The following is a 23,892-nucleotide window of genomic DNA, read 5'->3' as shown; positions in this document are numbered from 1 at the left end:
ACATTAAATTTAAATGTTTTAGTAGCAGCTTTTCATCCTTCGCTGTAATTCACAAGCAGTTACTAATAACCTCCGATAAAAGCATCAACGGTGGTTACGGAGCGGTGATGGCCGTCCCCGGGACGCGAATGGCGGATAAGTGACGGAATAAACATCATCATTAAGTCCGGTAGGCAAACAATAAATCATCGGCCGCGTTAGAGTCCGGTCTGCGCTCCCGGTTTTCTCCGCGCCCGAACCCTCCTGCGCCCTCCCCCCCACGCACGTATAAACTCCTGGGGAGGAATAAAACAAGTTGCAAATGGTTCGTGCACCGTAGGCCGGTGCGCAAAAAAAAAAGGAAGGAACTGAAAGTGGCCAAAGCGCCCCCGACCGACCGACCGGCGGTCTTGCGTCTGGGGTGGGTGTAGGCGAAAAAGGCGACGGATGAATAATGAACTGTTAAATCACTTTCAGTTTCATTTCCACCAACAGGTGGTGGTTCGGAGCAGCGATCGACGTCATCGATGCCGGGTCGGAGCAGTGGTTAGGGCGAACGTGATGATTCCGATCGCTGAGTGCTCCTTAGGCCTGTCCAGACTGCGAAACGGAGGCGTACGAGACAGCGTTAGGAAACCTCTATGTATGGCGAGGGTGATAAATGGATTTGATCGTGGCTGTCAACGTTGTTACGGTTGATATGTTGCAGGATATATTTTGTTCAGTTCCTCCACGTTTATGGGAATGTACGGCGGTTCTATACAGGACAACCATGTTCATAAATCTATTCAAATAAACACGAAATTTGATTTCACGTTGATGGAATGTTTAACATAGAAAACAGTTCTAACTAAAATAATGGCTTAGTTTAAAGTTTTATTACTTCCAGAAACATTTCTACAGTTACCACTCGACAAATGATCATGTTTTCGAGCAGATACTCTTTGCACATAAACTGTTATACTGGTATACGGTGTCTCGGATAAAACGAGCTCGAGCGTTACCTCAACATGTCGAAGTTTATCGTATTGCATACTTTCAGGCTGAACTCTTTTGATGCATAATTAGTATAACAGAATTGAAAGCGTTATACTTTCCAACGGAAATTCAACATGGCTAAATTAATAAGTCGAAAGTAACATGGCGAAATACTTAGGCACTTAAAGGGGAAAATACTTTGAATGTAGAAAACAAAGTGAGAGCTGTCGATGGCATTATAATGCAAGAGTAAAGGAAAATGTATTGATCGAGATGGTATCAGTATCGTAGAATCATTTGAAGGAATTTTTTGATCTCAACGGATTTATTTTTCATGGTCCTTGTATGTTTTTGAACAATCTTCCGTTCATCTAATTGATTACTTGAATTCGAAACTGAGGAATGCGTCGTTCAAGAAAGCTGTTTTTCCGTAGTATCATTTGTAACTTCTCTTGTGAGACTGCAATCATGCAAAACACGGAAGTTCGTTCGATTGTTTGTCGTATTTTTTTATTTCATCTTTCAATAAATAAAGTTCGCTGTGAAACAATAAATAATTCGTCCGAAGTCTACAGTACTTAAGCGAAACCCCACACCCCGCCCTGATGCCACACTTCCTGATGGAAAATGGTTGGAGACGGTTGTCCAACCACAGGATTGTGGCCGGGTCCGATGGGTACACCCTTCGTTTGTTACTTCAGCCTAACAATGCGCTGTCGAAAAGGGCTCTCGGGTGGGGGTTCCAACCTGGGGGCAGTTCGTTTGTACCCGCCGAGATTGGCCAGTGTTGAATGCTTGGTCCGGTGGTTTGCTTTGGTTTGCTCGGTACACTACACCGGGTCCTAATAGGCGTGGGCAGCGTTCGATGAGGAGGAGGACGAAGAGGAGGACGAGGAAGAAGAGGACGAGGGAGAGGAGGAGGAGGAGCCCAAGCCGGAGATACCGGACGCCGAGGACGAACCGGAGCTGTAGCCGGTGCTCGAGCCGCTCGAGCTCGGGTAGTACGAGCTGTAGGCGAGGTTGTGCGACGATCCGGAGGTGGACGGCTCCCACTGGCGCGAGTACGGTCCACCGGGCTGCGGGTCCCAGGCGGACGGGTCGTAGCTGGAGGCCGGCGTGGAGGTGGGCGGGACGGGCGCACCGTACTCGGCGGCCGGCGGCATCATCGGCATCATCGACATCGGCATACCGAGGCCGGACTTCTTCACGAGCTGCGCGACCAGGAAGCCGAGCACCAGCGTGATGGCGAGCTTGGACAGGATAAGCGCCTTCATCGCCTTCAGCCCAATCAGTCCGAGGAAGATCGGCATCAGCGCCTTCATCTTCAGCTTGAGCAGCAGCAACACTGGAAGCAGGAGTTTCTTCTTCAGTAAATGGCCACGGGCTTCTTCTTCTTCTGTGAGGGCGACCGAATGAGAGTGAGCGAGCGAGACAGGGTTTTGGGGTGGTGGGATAGCGGGGGAAGGGATTTGGTTAGTTCCATCTGTTGACTGACTCCTGCGTGCGTGTGCGTTATCAACGGCGTGTATGTGTGTCACTGTTACTTACCGGTGGCGAGTCCAGCCGGAACTACGTCGATGTCGAGGCCCTTGTCGGCGCGGTAGCTCACGACGGTGTCTTCCGGTAGCTGGACGCGGAACTCGTGCGTCGACAGGACGCGGCCGACCCGATCGAAGATCACCTTGTCGATGTTGGTCTCGTCGAAGGCGCGAGCCTGCTCCTCCCGCAGCCCGAGCACTCCGTCCAGATACAGCAGCACCTTGCCCTTCAGGCAGCCCATGACCGACGAGTCGGCGAAGCACTCGTTCACGATCGACGACAGCAGCTCCTCGCTGCTCGCGATCCTCGGCCGCTCCTCGACGAGGTTCGAGGCGATCGAGGCGCAGGACACGGCACCGACGGACACCATCACCACCAAGGCCACCGCCGGCCAGCAGGTTCGCGAGTTCACCATCGCAAATACCAAAACGGAGGAGTCAAACAGGGAAGGCACACACTCGCTACACTTTCTCCACTCGGTCGATCTGTCGCACCCTCGGCCAGTTCCGGTGAGGTGATATGTTGATTAAGCAAATGGCGGCAGGCTAATGATAGGGTATTTGGAACGCCACCAGTGTTTTATATCGCCCGGTTGGCGACTTTCCACCCACCGCTTGGACGACGATGCCGACGAGCTGGCCGAGCGACCCACACTCGGTCGGGCGGCCTCGGCAAACCACACCGTCGACGGTCGGGATCGAATGCGGCCGCCCTACGGTACAGCGCAGTGCCAAATAAGCGCACCGACGAGCTTTGGCCGTTTTTGGCCGACGCCTTCGACGTAGAACGACGTCCCAAAACGACACCACGGCACTCTTTCTCTCTCTCTTTCTCACTCTGTCCCTTTCAGGCACTTCCCTGACATCGGGGTTTTCTTCTTTGTTACGTGCCTTTATTGCCGGTTTGTTTTCCCCAACACCAAACCACGTTGCTCCATTTTGTCCACAAACGGAAAAGCGGACGCACGAGCGGACGCCGCCAAGCGATTAGGTATTCATGGCGCGCTCCTTCGTCGACTTCGCCTCAGCAGGGCTCGACGGGCCATCGCGAGGCGAAGCCAAAGAATTTCGACCGCAATTCGACATTCGGTGTGAACCTAAATACTGTGCGCCGATCGAACAGCTACGTTCAAGAATGATCACTTTCTCCCCAAAGAGGAGGGGGGATCTACGCACCTGCGGGGCTTCGATCATATTTCTGGGGAGTTTTACATAGTGTCAAGAGGAGATACCAATATTGGACGAGAGATGTGCCAATTCCAAGTGTTCGATGAAGCCGTTAATTCGACCGTGAGTGTCATCTTGACGCCATTTTCCTCCACTTCCGGGGGTTGATCGTTAACTGGTTGCCCAACAGCTGACTCGAGCATTAACAGCGATAAAACGTATCTTTCAGCTGGATGTAAATCCGGCCACGGACACGTGCTTCACTTGTCTTTCGACCCAGACGCACGAGCCGAACGAATTCGGCCACTTCCGTTTGGGTCACGCGCCCGATTTACGATCGTTTTGTTTTCATTGGAATGCCAGTAGCGCTTTCCCGCCGCATTGCGCACACATCGTTACGTTTGTGCAATAGTTTGAGGGTGAACTTTCTGGCATTGTTTTAGTCGGGCAATCAAGAGGAAGCAGGGATCGCGGGCATGACTTTGTTTCTGACGGCGAAGAAAAACCATTTAGCCCTCAATTATTACGGTTACGCATCGGGTGGCGGAATCGAGGCGGAAGTGCAACTAAAATTACAACCAGGGTTGTAAATTAAGCCCAACTTCGTATTACCATAATCGTAAAAGGTGAAAATGAAAGTTGTCCCATACGAATTTTGGACATGGTTTATCTCGTTTTACTCGAACGCTTTATGGCGTCGCTGGAAACACTTGCCAAATTTGCACAATGATTTTACTTTCATAAAGTACATATACTTTGTATTATCAGACATATTTACTACCTTGTTCACCAATTATACAAAAATAGAAGAAATTATTTAATAACAAAGCCTTAACAACCAAACTAGAAAAGAAATCCTGAAAGTGGAAAACGGAGTGTTGGATAACTGTTCTAATTTAGAAAATAGATTAAGTGAATAAAACAAAGTGTTCATAACTTCTCTCTAAAGTGGATAATTTAATAGACGAAGATAGAAAAAGTAGTAAATTTACGAAAAAGTAGTAGATTTAAGAAAAATTAGTAAAAACTGAGCATAAAAATTCGCGATTTTTAATTACAATTTCTTGTGTGAGTTTATTGTTTATTAAATTAAACAATTTGAGATGCTTAATTTGATAGTGTATTTGATAACGTATTTTAATACTAAGAAAGTGTTGATGCATGTGGTATAACATGCACTTGCTTCATGAAATTTTAATAGGAGTCATCGCTTTCATGAATTGCTTTTATTACTGCCCAATTGTTTATGCTTCCAGTTTGACCTACAACATGAAAATAAACAACTAACATGTTTGAGAGTTGTTAGCTTGTCCATCTGTTCAATGCAAATATAAATAGCTGTAAAGACCGTAGCACATCCTAACATAATTGGAAAACTTGCTAAATACAATTGAAAGCTCTCCGATCGTTTCACTTCTATGTGGTTCATGCAACCCATTCAATCAATGATCGTTACTATCCAATTTTACGCTCGTACTCGATCGATGCCTCATCGACGACCACATGGAGACGCCTGGTGCGTTACGTGCTTACCATGTCAAATGTTCGCCTCCACCATAAACATGCGTACAATCGGAAGTGAAATCGATTGCTCATCGATCGCTACTGGCATGCATATTAAGAGAAAAACGGCAGGTGCGAACATTGCGAGAAAGCCCTCCCGATATCCGCATTGCTGACGGTTTACATACATCGCACAATTTGTTCTAAATTTGCATACGATCGATAAATGTTTAGGAAGAACCACAAAACCTCACAGCGGAAAGCAACCGAATTAAATGCTCCATGTGAATGAATCAAAACAAGATACATGTTGTAGTTTCGTTTCGTGTTTGGTTTCGTTTATTGTTTCACGATTGCTTATGTTTTACTATGCACCTTGGAGGGGGGCGTACATAGAAGTCTTTGTTCGCAAACTGTTCGGTAGAAATAAATTAAATAAATTACACCGTAAACGCAGCACCTCTAGGTCTAGGCGTAGGCTCGGTAGGCGACGTCCTGACCCTCGAAGGCGGGCTGCTCGACGCCGGCGAAAGACCGACGGGTTTCCCAGGGACCGTGGGCGGCAATGTGCGGGTGGTGACTATCGGCAGCCAGCTGTTTGAAGATTGCAGGATGGGGGAAAACATGGGTTAGTTTCAAAATTTCACGCCGATGTGGGAAAAGTTAGTGATTCTCACCTTCTTGCAAAGCTGGAAGATAGCGAGACCGACCGACACGACGAACGAGAAGAACGACAGCTGCAGCGAGTTCCACGCCTTCAGACCGAGCACACCGAGCGCCATCGGGATGAGAGTCATGGCCTTCAGCAGGATGAACACCATGATCGGGATGACGATCTTCTTCAGCTTGGACTTGCGCGCCTCCACGCCGCGTCCGGTCGAAGCGCTCGGGAAGTTGAACGTAACGCTCAGCTCGTCGTTCTGGATGTTGCGCGGCGAGACGGTTACCTTGGCATCGGCGATCGGCAGCTTGAAGGTGACGTCATGGCTACGCAGGTAGTTCTCAACCTGCTCCACCAGTCCGCTCGGTCCGCGCGCTTCGTTGGCCAGAGCACCATTGCTGCGGACTTCCACATCGTCGGAAATCTAGAGAGCATACAAGGGTTAGGATATTCTGAAGCCTCTGAAGAATGGTTCCACTCACCTGGAAGTTGTCCTTCTTGAACACGGTGTCGAGGAAGTTCATGATCTTCAGCTTCAGACAAGCGGCCGAGTCTTGCTCCGTTTCGCAAAGCGAACGCATCTCACGGACCATCCCATCCATCGGAGTGTCCTTCCAGAAGGCGGGCTTATTGACGGCTGGATTGGCCGCCGCAAGACCGGCCATCATCACCACCGCAGCGATCGCGACGCACCTAAACACCATTCTAGCGCTGTATGTAACGGCCGTAACGTAGTAACGTCAAACTGTCCCGTTCTCTTCCGAGATTTCGTCTCTGATGATGTTGTTGCAGCGAGCAAACTGTCCGGTATGATAGGGAAAATTTCACTACCTGTTGCTTTTATACGACCTTCCATACTACCCTGGTTCCCGCCCCCAGCACACTACCCTTCCCTTGCTATTCTCTTCCTTTGCGCTCGTGACTGATCGGATCCGTTATCAGCGTCCAGTAAGCAAACCTCGAACTTGCCCCTTTCGCGGCACAAACAACAAGCGCCAGCTGACGTTGCTCCTGGACGCTTTGCGCGGCCACTCCTCCCCCCCTTCCCCCCACACCGGGCACAATGTGTAGTCTTCGTGCGTATGCGCGCGACATAACGATGGCGATCACGTACACTTACTTTGGGGTTTTAATGGTCCGTAACGCACCGCTCGGTTGTAGTGCTCGCGATCACTTTTTCCTTCGGTCGGTCGGTTGTGGAAGTGCGATGCGGTCCGGGGCCAATCCGCTGCACATAGCCATCGTCGGGACACTGCAGAGCGCACACTCCGAGCTGCGAACGTTATGAAGTTATTATTGCCATTCTCGACCCGTTTCGGCGCAACGAAATTGTGTCGTGTGCGTCGGTGTGGAGTGTATTGGGCTTGCATTTGCCCTGTCGATACGCGTAGTTATGCTTATCCCAGCGCACTAATCTGCATGCTTTCACTCGACGACTGCATGTGCACGGAAACCGCGATCAATATCCCGCAGACCGTATGTAAATCAACCCGCTGAAGATCCAACCGCTCGACACTACGAATTGATTCGTATTTGCACGCCCATTCGATCACGCGTCAGTGCGAATCTTTTCCATATACTAGTCGACCTGTGATACATAATTTATTGGACCTTCGGATAGGATTGCACTAGGAAAAACCGATCACGAACCCGGCGGATCCTGCACGCTTCCGACGTCACGACGAGCATGTTAAAGCACCCGCCCACGCAAAGGGCAGGAAGCACGCCGTCCGTCTGCATCCGGTCTCGCGTGAAAATGGCATTATAATTCATTTGTTACGTAAAACAGCGGACCTCGTGAGGAGTGTCGAATTTATGTAATTGAAATAAAATTAATATGGGTAATAATAGGTGCACCTGACTTTGCAACGCAGTTCATTATAGGAAACTGCCCGATTTGATTTCAATTTGATACAACAAGGCAACTATTAGAAAACTAAGTTAATTTTTTTAAATTGAAGACCCCTCCGATGTAACTCTTTGGCACAGAGATTGAGCTTGAATTAATTACATAAGAATAAAACTTCAAACGGAAAATCTTAAGCTAAACTAATAAGGCGAAAACTTACGAAGACGTGACACTTATATCCATCCTCAAGTAGATATTGCATGGAAATAAAACGAAAGACCGAAAGGAATAAGGAAAGGGAATGATTTAAAGAACTGCTACACAAAGGATAAGACAAAATATGTGTAGAGATTTATAGTAGATAACGAATCTTCACTGGTGTCGCTGCAGTGACAGATAACATTTGACATCTGTCAAGCCTCAAACAGGAAATGACAAGACAAGTCGATCAGGATATAAAAGCAAGGCGATCGCTGAAAAGGATTCTTTTCAAGTTGTAAATTGGTTCAATGAAGTTACTAAATTTATGGAACGATCCACAAGCGACCAGAATTTACCCTTTTTTAAAACCATTTGCAACAATATACCTCTCATATGTTAATGAAACAACTGAATCTGAAGGCATAATCCAATAGAAAATTATGTAAAAAGAACTGATCACCTCAAACTTGTTTCAGAATTAGCTCACGAAAATTCAATAAAATGGAATAACAAACTTGATATGTTGGACGTATTACGTAAGGTGATTCCGAAATATAATTTTCCATCAGGCTTTTCATATTTACGTAACAACCAAAACTGAAGGCTCCATAATATGCATCGACATATTTTACAAAAACTTTAGCCAGTTGCCCTAACGCCAGCTGTCGTGTACTTACATTACCATTCCGTGTTAATACACTTTTCCCCATTCGGCATCGGCAGCACTCTTGCTTTCTACGGAAGCGAACTCCACCCGGGGACACACCGGTAGAATGTTAAAGCCCCCTGGAAAGAGCTGGTTCCGAGTGAAATGCTACATGCCGGGCGTAATCACGCCGTGGTTTGCGGCGCAAAACGCTGCGGAAAAGAAATTTCGACTGTTCTTCCATTCCGGCCACGTAGGGGAGCGACAAGTTTGGGGAGGCATTCGGGGAGGTCGGGGGGTGTGAGTGATTTGAAACTCGATTTCCCCACTCTCGGGAAGTGCAAAGAAGGGGAGAGGGTTGGTTGCGAGTGCAAGACGTTCGTTCGATGCGTTAAAGTTTACCCTCCCGGCGGGAATGTCGCGTTTTGAGTAGGGACAATTATCACCGAGCCATGTTGGTCGTTGCCGGGACTCCTCCCCCGAATTGACCGCGATATAAAATCCATTGTAATCAATTCCGACCGATCCATACGCACCGAGCCTATCAGTCAGTGAGGACCTAGTCTAGTCTCCGTCTCGACCATCGAAACATCGACCACTCTATCCTTCGTCCGGGCGTGCGCGCAAAAATGCGATCGTTTGCGGTGTTCGTGGTGTCGCTGGCCGTTCTGGGCTGCCAGGTGCAGGGTCAGTCGCGATCGGCTGCCGATGTGGCGCAGGACATCTACCGGTCCTGCCTCACCAGCGAGCACGGGCTGAAGTGTGCGAAGGTGAAGGCACTCGCCTGGATGGCCAGCGTAGCCGAACAGGATGAAATCGCGATCACCGACTCGATGACGGTCGTGCGCACCGGCACGGAAGATCCGGAAGCTCCCACCGAGGTTCCGGCCGACCACCAACAGCAACGTGCGTACGGTGCCGTTCAAATGCTGAACAAAATCGACAGCTTCCTGGCGACGCACGCCCTCAAGCTTACTCCACCGTCCGTGCTGCGATCGGAAGAGGCCCGCGCCTACATTCCGGAGTCCCTGCGCCAGGGCGGACTCGCCGACGACCTGGTTATCCCACTGACTGAGGGAAATGTTGCAGAAGGTGAGACCGACACGCTCTGACGTAAGAACGCACATAATAATCGCTTTTCTCTTTCCCTTGCAGGACGCGGCTTTGTGAAGAAAGTCATGCTTCCCTTCCTGCTCGGCATCAAGTTCAAGTCGACCGTCCTGGTGCCGCTCGCCCTCGCCCTGATCGCGCTCAAGACGTGGAAGGCCATGACGCTCGGTCTGCTCTCGCTCGTCCTGTCCGGCGCGATGATGATCTTCAAGTTCGCCAAGCCGAAGATCGTCAACTACGAGGTCGTGCACTACCCGCCGCCTCACCACGTCCACCACGTCGATCACCATGTCGATCACCATGCCCCGCACGTCCACTGGGACGCCCCGCCGGCGTGGAAGAAACGCTCGCTGGACGCGCACGAGCAGGCGTACGCCGGCCAGCTCTAAGTTTACCGTGGACATAAGATATTTATTTCGCCTACGTTCGTTCAATAAATTATTTATTAAATCACGCTGAGAACCGCCGTTTGTTGCGTTTCACTTTTGGAACACTTATTTATTTATCTTCTTTTAGTAATAAGTCAACCGAAAACATTTGCTTTAAATTTATTCTATGAAATTTTATTTGTCTCACTTCGCCTCGAACAGATCCCGATCGAGGTTGTGACGAATTTCGTTCCCCGTCGCCAAGGGCGAAATAAATAAATCAATAAATAAGTCAATAAATAAATAAATAAATAAATATTTAAACCACCGCATCCGATCAACCGTTTTCCCTACTTCATCAGGTCAGGGTGGCGACACCTACATGGCCTACAAATGTTTGCGCAACCCTTGACGCAAGAAAACTAACAACGATTGCTACAAACTAAGATTGATTGAAAATTTTGTTCCCTTTTTCTTCCATCGGTTTCTCGGCGAAAAACAAACATACATTATCTCATTAACCTATCCTTACTGTGTCACGCGTCTACTAACGGTTCTTCTACCATTTGATCCCTACACCCGAACTATCGCAACTATTTTCACACTCCACACGCGCCCCAAATGCGGTGTGAAACCTACCACTTAAACCTAGAACCGAGCGCAATGAAATGGAAAACAAATGAAAAAAGGTTTCTCGTTCTCGGAAATTCGGCGTGCAGGACACACGGTGAAAGTGGAAGAGGTAGCACTTGCACGCTCCCTACGTACGTAACTGAACTATTTACAGACTTTAAGAAGCTACATTTCCTCTGAGGTATGTGTCGATAGATCGCTCTGAGTGTGAACATGATGAGTTGCCGGCGAGGGGGGAAGGGGAGGCTTCCAGTTTTCTACATTTCCTGCGAGTGCTTTTTCTCTTTCACTGGCGAGCTGTTCGATTTATTTCTTCTTCTTTTTCTTCTCCATGTTGATCGTGCACTGCGAGTACAACCGCTGGCAGTCGCGCTGATCCTGGCCGTCACGTGCTGCCTGAACGTACCGGTAGAATCGTACCACCGCTGCGTTTGTCGAGGTTGGCTTTTGCAGTTCCGAGGCGTCTCTGAAAAGGGCAAGAAAATTCCCCGTTAGTAATCGGCCGTGCAATACACGAAGAGCGAGAGTTTTCCTTAGGCCTAAAGTGGCAAAACATCAATCCGAAACGTTTTGTCATTTTCAAATTCGACGGCTGCTTGATGGTGCATCGCGTGTTGCATACTAGCAGGGGCACGTCGTTCAAAAATCGCTCGGATTAATCGTTGATGAATGGGACATCACCGCAGGCGGTGCTTCAATTACCATTCGCCTTTCAACGTTGACAGCTATGATAAACAATGGTTTCGGGGTGGCTAACAACGGCCACCCCCGGGGACGAAACCCTTCGGTGCCATTAGCTCCGGTAGGCGGTGCGCATTGCGGTTTCTGCGGGCAGACCAGCACCTTGCGGGAGGGGTAAAAGCATTGATTTCTCCGGCCAGCGGACCATGACCAAGTATGTGTGTAATTTTCTTCGTGCCGTTGGAAACGTTGTGTTTTGTGCTCCACGGTGTCACGGAACGGCGCCCTTCCCGACATACGGCGTCTTTTTGTTTTGCCAACCGCTCTCGGTCAGTGAAAGGATGTATGCAAGTGGGCTCCCAATCGAAGGTGGAAAAAGAGATTTCTTTCGGCAGCAATCATGTTGAACGTGTAGTTCCATTTTTTTTTTCTTGCCGCTGATTTCAGAGATAGAGAGGAATAGTTTTGGTTTCGCCGTTCCGATTTGAATGAGAAGAAAGTACTTAGACATGCGTTGCCGGTGGCTTCAAGGTCGTTTTGCTGAAGAATCGACGAAGACGAGTACGAGGTGCACCCAATGGAAAGAAGTACGCACCGAGCCGCACCCAAAGTGAAACGGGACCGGAGTGCTCATCGAGTGTCTTCTCGATCCGTTCTTTCGCCCGGCCATCTACTTTCCCGCCTTCCCTGTGGTCCGATAAGTGGGTAATAAAAATCCCTTCAAAGCCACCCTAAAAAGGTCAGTACGCGAAAGTACTTGCGCACTGTGTTCGGCCAGTGGCCAACAATTAGCAAACAAATGCGCCGTGGCCTCGTTTTCGATTTCTAGCTCACAGAAGCTGGCGCAGTACGGCGGTGTTTCCTGCGATTTGGCCCCATTTGGGAAGGCGCTCCTAAATCATATTTGTCTGCCGTGTGAACCAGCCGCTTTTGGGGTTGCAAATTAATTAGCTCTTTAAAAAACCCCGGGAGCTGCTTCCGGGAAAGGGGACACATTTTTTTTCGGGGCGCATAAAAACGGGTGCCATTGCTGTGGAAAATAAAAAGAATGCGCGACCCGAGTAAAAACTAAGTACCTTTACGTTAAACTCTTCGAGTGAAGAGATAGTGGGTAAGATAGCAAAAAGATAATAAACCGTGTTTGTGTATCAGCGGAATAAAGTTTGTTGATGAAAGTACTCATCGTTTCCAAACCAATGAGATTAGGAAACAAACATATGTCAACTCTTCTCTATCTACTTGCACATTTAAAAAAAAAGACAGAAATTATCGTTGGCATGTAATTATCTCGCAATAATTTTTAAACCCCACGTAATGTAAGATCACGGGAAGGATTATGTGCGAACATTATATCGAATAGCGAAAGTTCATTATCGCTTCGATTAGTTCTGAAAACTATCCACAATGGAAACTATCATCGTCTGCTAACAGCAAATAATTTATCACACCAAAACCGAGCCCTTCAAGAACTCGTCGATCATGGAACACAAATGGAAGCACACTGTTTGAGATAAAACTCATCATCATCAGCATTATCACGGCGAGTTCACTTTCCCGTTACGGCAAGCCCTAATCGCTGGAAGGCCTCGACGCCATTCCCTTTCGTTTTGCAGCTGCCTGCGCGCATAGAAGATATTGCCAGCATCCATCGTGCATCTGTCGCCCCTATGGCGTTAGGCCACTGAACTGCTAATTAATCTATTCTCGGATGAAAACGAAATCCCATAGCGGAGCGTCAGGTAACGCACACGTAACGCGTGTGAACCCGCTTCACGGAACGACGGGTGACGGAGACGATCGCATGCCGGCACGTATGGTTCACAAGCGCCGGGGTCAACAGTCTAAGGCCGTGCAAGATGGCGTAGATTAGATTCTCAGGCTCTCGGTGCGATCAGTACAATGGAAGCACGGTATCATAACGAGACGGTGCGATCATTATGGTAACGCTCGCAAACCCTTTCGCTAGCAGCATTTCTTTCGTTTCGTCAGCTTACCTGCTCAGTTCCGCCGACACGTAGTTGCTGTGCGGGCTGTACTTGACCGGGCTCTTGTACATGCTGCAGACCAGCCGTTCCCGGCAGTGCTCATCGACGATGCCGAGCGAGTTGAACACCTTGTCCAGCCGCTGCAGGATGGGACTGTAGAACGGGTCGATCGGGCGCGGTGTGACACCTTCCTGCGCGTACGCCTGCTGGTTCACGATCGCCTGCTGCTTGGCGATCAGCTTCTGCTCCTGAGCTATCCTGTAAGCTTCCTGCCGCTGAGCTTCACGGATCTAGAATGAGTAGAGTCGTTCGAGTGGTCAGTGAATGTTTCACACTACAGTATGCGCATCCCGCCGTAGGTCATAGATCACAAATTGGCAATCGAGGGATAGGGATGTAATTACCCGCTCACAATTGCGCCATATTGTTTGGGAAGTAATGGACATGCTCATACTGCCGCAAGGAATGGAAAAGCAAATCCAAAGACGACCCGATCGGAAACCATAATGCAGCTCATCGCGTGATGATTACTAATAGATTGCCCACGATCCTCTATTCAACGCTTCCTCCACCAAGGGAGGCCCAACACATTTGTTTGCCGTGCAGCAAGAAAGTATGTCATACTCTGTACCGATCGAAAGTATGTCTACGACAAACTGGCCGCCTCCCGGCGCATTAGACGTGCGCGTTTCACGCGATTTTTCGCTCCGCTCCGCAGGAATGTGCGTGTTGGACACGGAAACCGGCGTTTGCCGGTGATTTCCAGGCAAATCAAGCACGGCGCCATGTTGACAACCGATCAAAGGTGGGGGGAGAAGCGCGAATGGGGGAGGTGAGTATCAGGGGCATAAATCGGCGATCAAAATGAGGCGTGCCACTAACAATGGCCTACAAGCGCCAATGACAGCAGCCGAGCGGTGACCTTCATTCGGTCGCGTAAACTTAATTGCTAATTAAGCAGGAAATGATTCATCTTTTTCTTCACCGAAACTGGTTACTTTCGCCATAGTTCTATTTTGAGATGGTCGGAAAAATGCAAACATTTCTTTTTCTGGCAGCAAAAGTGACATAAAATTTGGCATTGTTTACAAAACACCTAACCGTTGTCTCTCCGTCCTAAAAATTAAAACTATGACACAAATACGCAGAAACTACATTTTATGTTAATGAAAAATTTTTTTTTCTCAACTTCTAAAAGTGAGCGAGATACATTCTATTTTTATGTTAAATTTGATTAATTCTGATGTTTTCTTCTGTTTTTTGTGACTACAAATAAAAAGTGTAAAAATATCAAATGATTGTCAAACATGTCCTACCCTTTAATCAAATCTTATCTGTTTATCTCTTTTTCTACATTAGTATCTATTTTATCTCCATTTGTCAGGCTTTTGCAAGTAATGCACTCACGTTACGTTATTCTCATTCATGAGAAGAGGAACAAAAGAGATCGCACCAGTTCAGGTTCCAAGCAGTCATTATTATTCAACTCTAGCATCAATTATGTTGAACAAAACAAATTGGCATGTAAAACACTACGGCATAATGCATGCATTATGCATGGTGACAATCTCGAATCGGCGCTTTCCATCGGCTAATAAGTCACTGTTCGATTTCCCACTCGATTGCGGCACGTTTGGGCTCATGCAAATAGCCCAGCAGAGTGCCATTTGCACACAAGTCATGGCGTACGACCAGATTCGCTTCACTTTCACTGCATATGCACAGCATGTTCCTCCGAGAGACAAGCATCATCATTATCGCTGACCTTTTATCACCATCCGGGCACTCCACTCCCTCGTAAGGTGTAGTGTTTTGCTTTCGGTTGCATGATGTATTTGTCATACACGGACTCATAATTGCGCTCACCGGTGGCCGGGCGGAGTTCATCGCCCTATCATCCGTTTATGTACGCGGGATTCCAACGGCATGGGGGAGAAATTTGGAAAACGGACGGAAGCCAAAGTAAATGGCTGCGCACTTGGGTACTTACAATCTGTTCTTCCGCCGAAAGCGTCGGCCCGGACGGTGCCGACACGTACTGGGAGGCGATGGAGGAGGCCGCTCCGGTGGGGATCCGCTTCTGGAGGGACGGGGCCGTGTATCCCGGCGGACCGTAGACCGGCTTCGGATTGGTGACCCTGCCGGTGCCGAAAAATAGAAAACCAACCGAAACCGAAACCGAAGAGGTGGCGGGCGGGGCGGGGGGAAGGGAAAAAAAAGTTGTGCGGAAAAATGGCATTAGTCAAGGATTGGCGGTACCGGGGGGTGGGGGGAGACTTTCGCTGGGATTTCGCTTTGCTGGCGTGTTTTTGTTTCGATTTGAGAAACTAGGAACAGGTTGTTGTCGGAGTGTTAGAGTCGACTGCAACTAATCGATCTTAATGCGCCACAACGAAAAACGGGAAAAGTTAATCGAATCAGTGGCTACACGCAGCGCGAAAGTCGACGAATGCAGGACGATGGTTCGTTCTTGATCGATATTTGTCTTGTTTATCTTGTAGTGAAAATCGACCGACAAGTCTGGTGAAATGTTTTAGCAGGTGAGGGTGATGATTAGAAGGTAATGTTAAAACATGTAATTAATGAACATCGCGTGATGAGGTTAGGATGTAGGTGTTTTTGTTTTCTTCTTCATTAACTCATCTCCCTCAACTCCACTTTTTGTGTCGCAGCTTTGCTGATGATCGTTGGTTAATCGAAGTGCGGGAGATGTGAAACGAGCCAAAACAAGGTGGTGAAAATAAGGATGAATCGATCTTTTTTTCATGCTGTCTTGCAGGATACAGTGGGGAAAACTGGACCGCAGAGGTGAGGAACTTGTTGGACTGAGCGATGGGGGAAAGGATCTACAACCGACGATCCTCTCGTGCATGGGTGTGAGAGGGGAGGGCCAACCTACCTTCGAGCGCCATGCTGCGCCGTCGTGAGTGGATTTACATTGTAGCTGCCGGTGCCGCTGCCGCCACTGGGGGAGGCGGGCGGTGAGGTGAAGTATGGCGATGATTGTGGTGCTGATGTATTTGTGCTTTCGCCCAAACCCCATGCTTTGATATCGTTCAAGTCATCGTACTTTGGCTTGAACGACGTCTCTACGTTCGAGTTTCTATCGCTAATGAACCTGCGTTCAAAGAAGGTTTTGGTTTGGTTGTAGGCTCGATGTCTAGGATCTAACTTATGTGTTTTGCTGGTGCGTTGGTTAGTGCATACGATATCGATTATGAGTCCCTTCCCTAGCCCCCAAACCACCACCAAAGTCCAGTTAAAATGATACGATAAGGCGAAAGATGAACCGAAACTAAACGCCCGACGGGCGGATGACGTTTGATTTGATACAAATTGACAACCGGGCGTCGGCAGCCAGCCGTTGTTGCCGCGCTACGAGGCTACGACTTTTCTGTTTTGTGTATTTGGCTTTTAGTGTGCCCGTTCTGGTCTGGGGTGGTTGTGTTTTGTTTTGTTTTTTTGAGGTGAGATGCGAGTTATCTCAGTTCCGGAAAGACATTGTGCCAGAGCGAACTATAAAAGGGGTGGAAACAAAACAAAAAAGAAACCCGAACACGTCGGACCGTGTCGGTGAAGAAGATGAGAAAAAGAAAACGGAACCATTAGTGAGCGGGCAGTGAGCGAAAAGGGTGAGCGAGTGTTTTTTGTTTTTTGGTTTGGGAATTTTCGTCCCGCTTAGCAAACTAGTTCGGAAAACGACGATTAGGCTACGCGATAGTGAGAAGTGTTTCAGTGGAGCAAAAACAAACTTTTGCGTGTGAAAAGTTAGAGCAGCTACCGTTTAAGGCGTGTTTAAAGATTTGTAGAAGAAAAAACACAACTATTGGAAGGAAGGGTCTTTTTTATGAAAACCTAACAAACTTTTTGGAAAGTTGAAGAAGAAAGTTGAAAGAGGTAGGAAAAGCGGTATTTCCGGAAGTTCTATGTACACGTACTTTTTTTCTTTGTCAATGTGCATCAAACATCAAACCGTCGGCAAGCCATCTTCTACTCTACGGAACGTGCAACAGACCATCTCAAAACCACAACCAAAATTTTGGAAACGTTGGCTACAAAAGGAATACTCACTCTGAGCCAAGTCCTGGCGCAGTGAACTCGTAGTTCACCTCGGGCTGGTAGTGTGTGTGCGGGGGAACCGGTGCACCGTGCAAGTACTCCGACGGATGTCCTCGTGGGGGCTTCGTGTAGATCAGCTCCGGTCCGGCATGATCATGCGGATAGAACTGTGGGAAAAAAGAGGAAGTACATCAGGAGTTTTTTATTAAATTTATATGACAGTTTCAAAATGCAATTTTTTTCATGAAACTATGTCAGGAATTTCCGTATAAGATGGAATGTTGCGGATGACCCATTAAACGTTCACCAAAGCATCTGCGAAGTAAAATTTTAACCTCAAATCCGCAGGAAAAAAGATCTCGTAATGTATTGAAGACATAAAAACGATCACCCCACCGGGTTACCGATGAAGACTACCGGAAAATAAAACTTTGTGCTCGCCTCAGGGGGAAGAAGCACAACCTTAAAAACCTGGAACCGGCCATAAACTGCACCGTGCGTGCTCACGTATCATATTTTTGGTACGCGCGAAACGATGCGCGTTTATTTGGTGTGATCGCACCGAAAAAAAAAACCCAACGCCCAACCGGCATCCTGTCCGGTTCAACAAACTTTTGGCCGAGTTTTTCTTGTATAATTTATGTACAGCTTGCCGTCTTCATCCTCGGGTTGGGAGGGTTTCTTAGTTCTCCTCAACACTCGCCAGGTTTTTATTGCCACCGCGCGAGGTCAGACTCGGGCGCAGCCGGGTTTGGGGTGCCGGTCAGCAAGAACAAGCCGAGTTGTGTGTTTTTATTTTTCCTCCTCTGTTCCACCATCAAATGGAAGATTATACAATAATTGAAGGCAGTCCGCGAGCCGCCCGAGGGAGACAAGCGCAAGTGGTACTGCTGACCGACATAGCGCAAAAAGTTACGGGCCGCGCGGAAGTTGGTCGGAGCTGGCCGAAGTGGGTCAGATCCGGGCTTACCGTGTGCAGATGGTTGATGTGGTGCTGGTGATGGTGGAAGTTGGGCTTGTGGTAGGACGCGTGGTAGTACGAGCACAGCTTGAAGATGTGCGCCAGCGCCGGGAACAGGAACAGCAGGAACTTGAGGACCAGCTTCTTGGCGGTACCGACGCCGACCAGCAGCGGCAGCAACCACATCACCTTGATCTTGATGATCTTGATGATCAGCACGATCGCGAGGAACGCCAGCAGCAGCTTGTTTTGGAAGAATTTCTCTGCGGAAGAGCAATGGAACATTAATCTAAATCGCACAAAAATCATAGAGCACCCTCAAGAACTTACTGATCTTCTTGAACAGAATCCTCGGCGAACCGTTGCCCCGTGCTTCGGCGATCTCGGTGCGGGGGACAAACTCCAGCTTCGCGATCATCCCATTGCCCTCGATGGCCCGCGGCTGAATGCGAAAAACGGCACCGTCGAACATGATCTCCGGCAGCTGGACGTTCATGTCGTGCGTCAGCATGAACTTTAAGCTTTTCTCGCGCAACGCCGTGGTCACCTCCTCGATCGGCGACGTTTGCTCGAACGCTGCACGGTCGGTGTGGGAAACGAATATAAGCGGACAACAAAAAAAGAACGTGCGAGTGACAAAATGAAATCATTCAAATGAAATACTCCGGGAAATACGTGGACGAATCGAAAACAACATTTAGCCGGACTCCAGCGGACGACCTGCATACCAGCCAGAATCAGATGGAAGTGAAAGTTGAAGACGATGACCGCAGCGTGCGTCACTGGAGTTCACACCGAAGGTATTACAACTTTGTCAACGGACGAAGCTACGAAACCCTGGACGTGAGATGTATTTTCATTTTGCTATTTTTCAACCAACAAGTCATGAAGGTATTTTGTTACTGATTGCGCGAATAGCATACCATTGTTAATTCTTAGAGGTTCGTTGCCAAATGTTTCTATGTTTTAATTAAATTTTCTATATAAATAATTGTATGAATACGATGCGATCAAATACCCCGGGTTTCAAAGCTCATTTGATCTAGAATCACATTTAAGAAGAATTTTATCGACGATCATTACTCAAATTAAAACCTTAGATGAAATTAAATGTTTAAAATAAAAAGTATACTTGTAATACTAAATAAAAATCCTATAGTACCAAAACTTTTACTTTTAAATGTCATAACATCATCATCAGCAACATCATCTCTCATCTTTAATAACACTATTCAAAATAAACACTTTATGTAGTTTTTTTTTGGTTTAAAATAGAAACACTTATACTTTTCTCTAATTCAGTTGAATGTGTATTAGAACTTGCAAATAAACAATCAAGTGAAGATTAAAAAATGGCACCCGGTGTCTTGCTTTACAGGACACTCATAGAATTTAATTGAAATACGCAATTGTCACAGGTTATTGGTTCCACAATAACTGTTTATGATTCATTAACCGGTCGATGAAGTGTTGACGGTGCAAAATTATCATTTACTTCAACAGCCGTCAATGAAAGGCGTTTTACGCAAATGGGCACAGTTGTGAAATGAAAGCTTTCGAATGAAAGAAAATGTCTACCTCCTAAAGGACCATTGCTTCACAACAGCCGATCTCACTGACGTCGGGTGAGCCTGCGACCTCAAGTGTCCAACCGTTTGCGATTGTAATCAAACCCAGCACCTCAACTGCGCCACAAAATGTGTCAATTTCAATTTTACACCGACAAATCTCAAACATCGGCGGCTAACGAATCTCTAATTTCTCCATCGCCGTGCGAGATATCCCTTGGAGTGCACACTCAGCACGGGGTGCGCCTGGGTTGCGATCCAGGGCCATAAAGAAAACCGCCGAATTTCCCTTTTCCGCTGGCGGCAGATTTCGGCGGAAAAGTCCCCCGCCGGTCGGTAAGTCTCCGGACGGAACAAATTGCGCCAAGTGCGCCATCGATTTGCCGGCTTTTGTTAGGGGTTTTTTCCCCCTCACCCTTCTGTGTCTCACACAAACACGCGCACCTGAAACCCTGGGAAGTACTTGTGCGCCCGGGTTTCACTCTCGTGCCGTCGGATTGTTTGATTTTATTTAACTTTCTTCCGGTCAGGTCGTCGGCTCAGCACCATTCCGTCACCGAAAACAAAACCCTTCCCCGTGTCGAATCGATCGGGCGCGATCGATGGAGTTTCACTTTTACGTGATGCTTACCCGATCCAAAGATCGATCCTCAACACTGTATCACGGGTGGAATTCTTCCCGGAACTCGACCGGATGTGATGCGGTCTGTAGGCAATTTTCTCTCACCTTGTCCTACTCGGCTTGGGAAACGAGTTGTGGACAAATTAGCTTCTTCTTCACCGTCGGAGTGCTAATAATAGGATGAGCAACTCTTGTAGTACAATCGATCGAGGAAGATCCGATCGATCGAGGAAGATGCTGAATTTTATTACTCCCCTCGTGGTATGGAGGTCAAATATGACACCGAGGCGAGAGTGTTCCCGGGCGCCGGAGATGATCGCTTTCATCCCTCCGAGCGGACCCAGCCTCGATCGAGGAAGGGATCGATTATGCACTTCCTAAGTCGCCTCCTCCCAGCGTTTCCCACGGAATGGAAAGTGCATCTCATTTGCCGAGGCAGAGTTGCATCTTCAAGCGATTCCCCTTGGCCGGAACCCGTCTGGCCCAAACTGTGTTACTGGTGTGGTGAAGAACCGGCACTTGAATTCCAGCCAGCAGCGTGCGTCGAGGACTTTTCACCGGAGATTGCGGAGATCCACCACCACGCAAACCGGTTATGACGACGACCTCCAAGCGTGCGTGCGTATGCGTGTGCGGAAAGAGAAACACCGACGTCCGACGCAAGTGTCCACGGTGGTGCTTGAAGCTGGTCAGATTTCCCTTTCCATACGCTGATCCATTAAGCCGCTCTTGGACCTTCCACCCGGGGGAAGCCTCCTCTGCACAAGTGCAAGTGTACACCGACCGGTACATAATTTCATCCCATCGACACAGATAAATCAAGTCTGGTTGCTCCGGCATGGGGCGGAATCGAATCGAAAGTATCTCCTGGACGAGTATCCCATCCAAAACACACACACATGCACACACGAGCACACAGAAACTTTCTTTCTCGGAGGTAATGAAGATGATTAGCTCCTAATTGGGGTGATTGGAGGGGGCTCGAGAGGGAGACGATCCAACCTGCCCTTCCGTCCATGCGTAAGAGTACGAGTAAAGGCGATGAAAGTACACCTCGACACCCGGCCGGCGATCAAATGACATTGCACTAGATTTGTAAATTACACTGCCGGCTAATCTCCTCCAATGGCCATTCTTCACATCGGCCGATCCATCAATCACAGCGCGGGAAAACCTTTTCTCGTTTAGCAGCGAGCATCGTTTGTTTCTACCCCAACCGGACCTGAGTATAATGACCATACAGCGCAGCAGTTCGTAAAAGCGGTCCATTCACGAGGTATACGCTCAGGCTGGTACTCTCCGAAGAAGCCGACATTGCTGTAGTACTTCTTGCGCACGTGCCGTCGAACATGTACCGAATGCGCCGTAAGACAAATGACCATTAAACATGGCCCTACAAGCCATTCGGACCGGTGTAAAGATAAAACGCACCGTGAAGCGAGGGATTCATTGAGATATCACTGAGGCATGTGTTCCGTTGAACTCGGGTTGACATTATGGTACACCGCGGCCTCAGGGGGAAGGCGTAAAAAGGTCACTGTTTTGGATGTTAGATTAATGTTCGCAGATAAAAGCCACGCCACAAAACTACCGTGCGATCGTAGCTCCAAGCTGTTTTTTTAATTTTTTTGATGAGGAGGAAATCTTCAAAAGACAACCAGTCCCAGCCTGTCAAGAGTCCATGCTTAGTGCCGGATTCTTACCGGCCAAAACCCCCGACGTCTATTGGCCCCTGATTCCTCGCCTGGATCTAACCAGATGACATTACTATAAGCTCCAAGCTGTTTGTAGGCAAACACTCCCGGTGAAGTACATGCGCACAACTTACCGCCACGCGCATCCGGAATTTCGTTGTCATCCTCGCTGTCCTCTTCGTTCGCCTCACGCGTGTACTTGGTGAAATCGACCCGATTCTTTAGGAACTGCACCCGGTTGGTGAAGTTCATGTTCTCCACCTCGAGCTGCTCGCCCAGGAAGCTGTACACGTTCTTCTGGATGCAGGCGAACGTCGGCTTTCGCATACAGTCCGCGATCAGTGCGTCCCACAGGGGATTGCCGGTCGAGAACATCGGTTTCGATGCGGCCCGACCCGTGGTGCTGTTGGTATCGAGAAGCGCCTCCACGGTTGTACTCTGCGTCGACGCTGGTAGATCGATGTCCACAACACTGGCCGGTGTTACCACTGTCGTTGCGGAGGCTACACCTAACCATAGTGCCACTATCAGCAACACCAAGGTCTCCGAGTACCTCCGAGGGTTTCGCCTCTGATTGTTTGTGTTCGTATGGCCACCGGTTCCTCCAAACATCCCGTAGCTACCGATATTGCCGGGCACGGCCGGCTCGTCAACACTTTGCGCACTTCGTTTCATGATGGTTCCTCGTGCGAGCACTCTATTCTTCAACTTCAGTACAGTTCACTCCACTGAACTAGTTCGGAATCGAACCGGGTTGATCCACTGGCACTAGCACACATTAGCGCGCGGGCGCTCGGGTGCACACTCACACACAAACACACCGTGGGTCTACTGGCCTAGGACGGTCTTCGCATCATGGCAAATCCTGTTGCGAAGTCAAACGGGAGATGAAGCTGCAACGAGAGCACAGAAAACGAAAACGGAAATATCAGTCATACGGCGTGTGGCGGAAAGCGAACGTTCCCAGCTGATGTCGCAAGCCGTACTAAACCGGTTGCAGGTTGGTCCGCCGCTAGAAAAGGTCATCCCGCGCGAGGTTCGGACCTCGGATGCGTCGGCACAACTTTCCTTCCAGCCTCTTATCAATGGTTTCACCTTCTACGCACAAATGTCTCACGAAGGTACGCTACCCGTTTAGGTTCCCTGCACATCCGTGACATGTCGATGACGACTTCCACTGTTATTTCCGACGTAAAGCGGCGCTGTTTTGCCTCTTTTTATTCCCTCGTCATATCTTAACACGCCCCTTTCCGGAAGACCCATACATCACCCCGTTGCGGTGGATCCTCTCGAGATCCGACAGCTGGATACGGCGGCATTCTTTACCTCCACCTTGTGCCAACCGAAATTCGAAAGTTTACTTCTTTTTCCAGACCGCAAGCCGGAGCGCGCGCTCCAACTCACTAATGATACACCCCTATCCGCTGGTAACGGTATGTTGGAGGAGCTTTTTTTTTTTGGTGGCTGTTCGTTGTTTTTTGGCTTATGTTTTGGAATGTTTTTTACGCCCTCCGACGATGTGGATGAGTTTCCGTAGCACATCATGCCTACCGTCTGCTACCGAATCTGGCCTCTAACCTTACTTCCCTGGGTGGTTTGATGGAAAGGCGGGAACTAGCTGAAAATTTGCCTGTAATGTACACCACCCCGAGCCCGACATGGAGATTAATTTGTCGTACCCGGGAATCG

General features: G+C 48.5%; 4 protein-coding genes across 4 annotated transcripts; 1 reads left to right on the top strand and 3 right to left on the bottom strand.

Annotated features, from left to right (window-relative positions):
* Positions 1-1,799: 1,799 nt before the first annotated feature.
* On the bottom strand, positions 1,800-2,911 carry LOC131288210 (uncharacterized). The gene is made up of 2 exons (XM_058317327.1): positions 2,506-2,911; positions 1,800-2,347 (listed from the first exon to the last, which is right to left on the bottom strand). The coding sequence occupies exons 1-2, from the start codon at positions 2,909-2,911 to the stop codon at positions 1,800-1,802; spliced, it is 954 nt and encodes a 317-aa protein (XP_058173310.1).
* A 2,722-nt stretch (positions 2,912-5,633) lies between these two features.
* Positions 5,634-6,530, bottom strand: LOC131287746 (uncharacterized). Its single transcript, XM_058316829.1, has 3 exons — positions 6,309-6,530; positions 5,843-6,250; positions 5,634-5,759 (listed from the first exon to the last, which is right to left on the bottom strand). Exons 1-3 carry the CDS (start codon positions 6,528-6,530, stop codon positions 5,634-5,636), a joined length of 756 nt encoding a protein of 251 aa, XP_058172812.1.
* Positions 6,531-9,151: 2,621 nt separating this feature from the next.
* LOC131288097 (uncharacterized) lies at positions 9,152-10,021 on the top strand. Its single transcript, XM_058317197.1, has 2 exons — positions 9,152-9,614; positions 9,678-10,021. Exons 1-2 carry the CDS (start codon positions 9,152-9,154, stop codon positions 10,019-10,021), a joined length of 807 nt encoding a protein of 268 aa, XP_058173180.1.
* A 918-nt stretch (positions 10,022-10,939) lies between these two features.
* Positions 10,940-22,878, bottom strand: LOC131284932 (uncharacterized). The gene is made up of 9 exons (XM_058313791.1): positions 22,675-22,878; positions 22,338-22,641; positions 18,650-18,895; positions 18,329-18,582; positions 17,371-17,525; positions 16,199-16,417; positions 15,290-15,437; positions 13,309-13,589; positions 10,940-11,099 (listed from the first exon to the last, which is right to left on the bottom strand). Exons 1-9 carry the CDS (start codon positions 22,876-22,878, stop codon positions 10,940-10,942), a joined length of 1,971 nt encoding a protein of 656 aa, XP_058169774.1.
* Positions 22,879-23,892: the final 1,014 nt, after the last annotated feature.

The sequence above is a fragment of the Anopheles ziemanni genome, chromosome 3 (assembly GCF_943734765.1).
Source record: "Anopheles ziemanni chromosome 3, idAnoZiCoDA_A2_x.2, whole genome shotgun sequence".
In the NCBI taxonomy this organism is placed as follows: domain Eukaryota; kingdom Metazoa; phylum Arthropoda; class Insecta; order Diptera; family Culicidae; genus Anopheles; species Anopheles ziemanni.
This window is presented reverse-complemented; position numbering and strand designations above follow the sequence as displayed.

Coding starts and splice junctions, on each gene's coding strand:
- LOC131288097 (XM_058317197.1), top strand. CDS start 9,152: ATGCGATCGTTTGCGGTGTTCGTGGTGTCGCTGGCCGTTCTGGGCTGC. Junction 9,615..9,677: donor TGAGGGAAATGTTGCAGAAG/GTGAGACCGACA, acceptor TTTCCCTTGCAG/GACGCGGCTTTGTGAAGAAA.
- LOC131287746 (XM_058316829.1), bottom strand. CDS start 6,530: ATGGTGTTTAGGTGCGTCGCGATCGCTGCGGTGGTGATGATGGCCGGT. Junction 6,251..6,308: donor TCAAGAAGGACAACTTCCAG/GTGAGTGGAACC, acceptor TATGCTCTCTAG/ATTTCCGACGATGTGGAAGT. Junction 5,760..5,842: donor TCTTCCAGCTTTGCAAGAAG/GTGAGAATCACT, acceptor ATCTTCAAACAG/CTGGCTGCCGATAGTCACCA.
- LOC131284932 (XM_058313791.1), bottom strand. CDS start 22,878: ATGAAACGAAGTGCGCAAAGTGTTGACGAGCCGGCCGTGCCCGGCAAT. Junction 18,583..18,649: donor GATTCTGTTCAAGAAGATCA/GTAAGTTCTTGA, acceptor GCTCTTCCGCAG/AGAAATTCTTCCAAAACAAG. Junction 17,526..18,328: donor ACATCAACCATCTGCACACG/GTAAGCCCGGAT, acceptor TTTTTCCCACAG/TTCTATCCGCATGATCATGC.
- LOC131288210 (XM_058317327.1), bottom strand. CDS start 2,911: ATGGTGAACTCGCGAACCTGCTGGCCGGCGGTGGCCTTGGTGGTGATG. Junction 2,348..2,505: donor TCCGGCTGGACTCGCCACCG/GTAAGTAACAGT, acceptor TCACAGAAGAAG/AAGAAGCCCGTGGCCATTTA.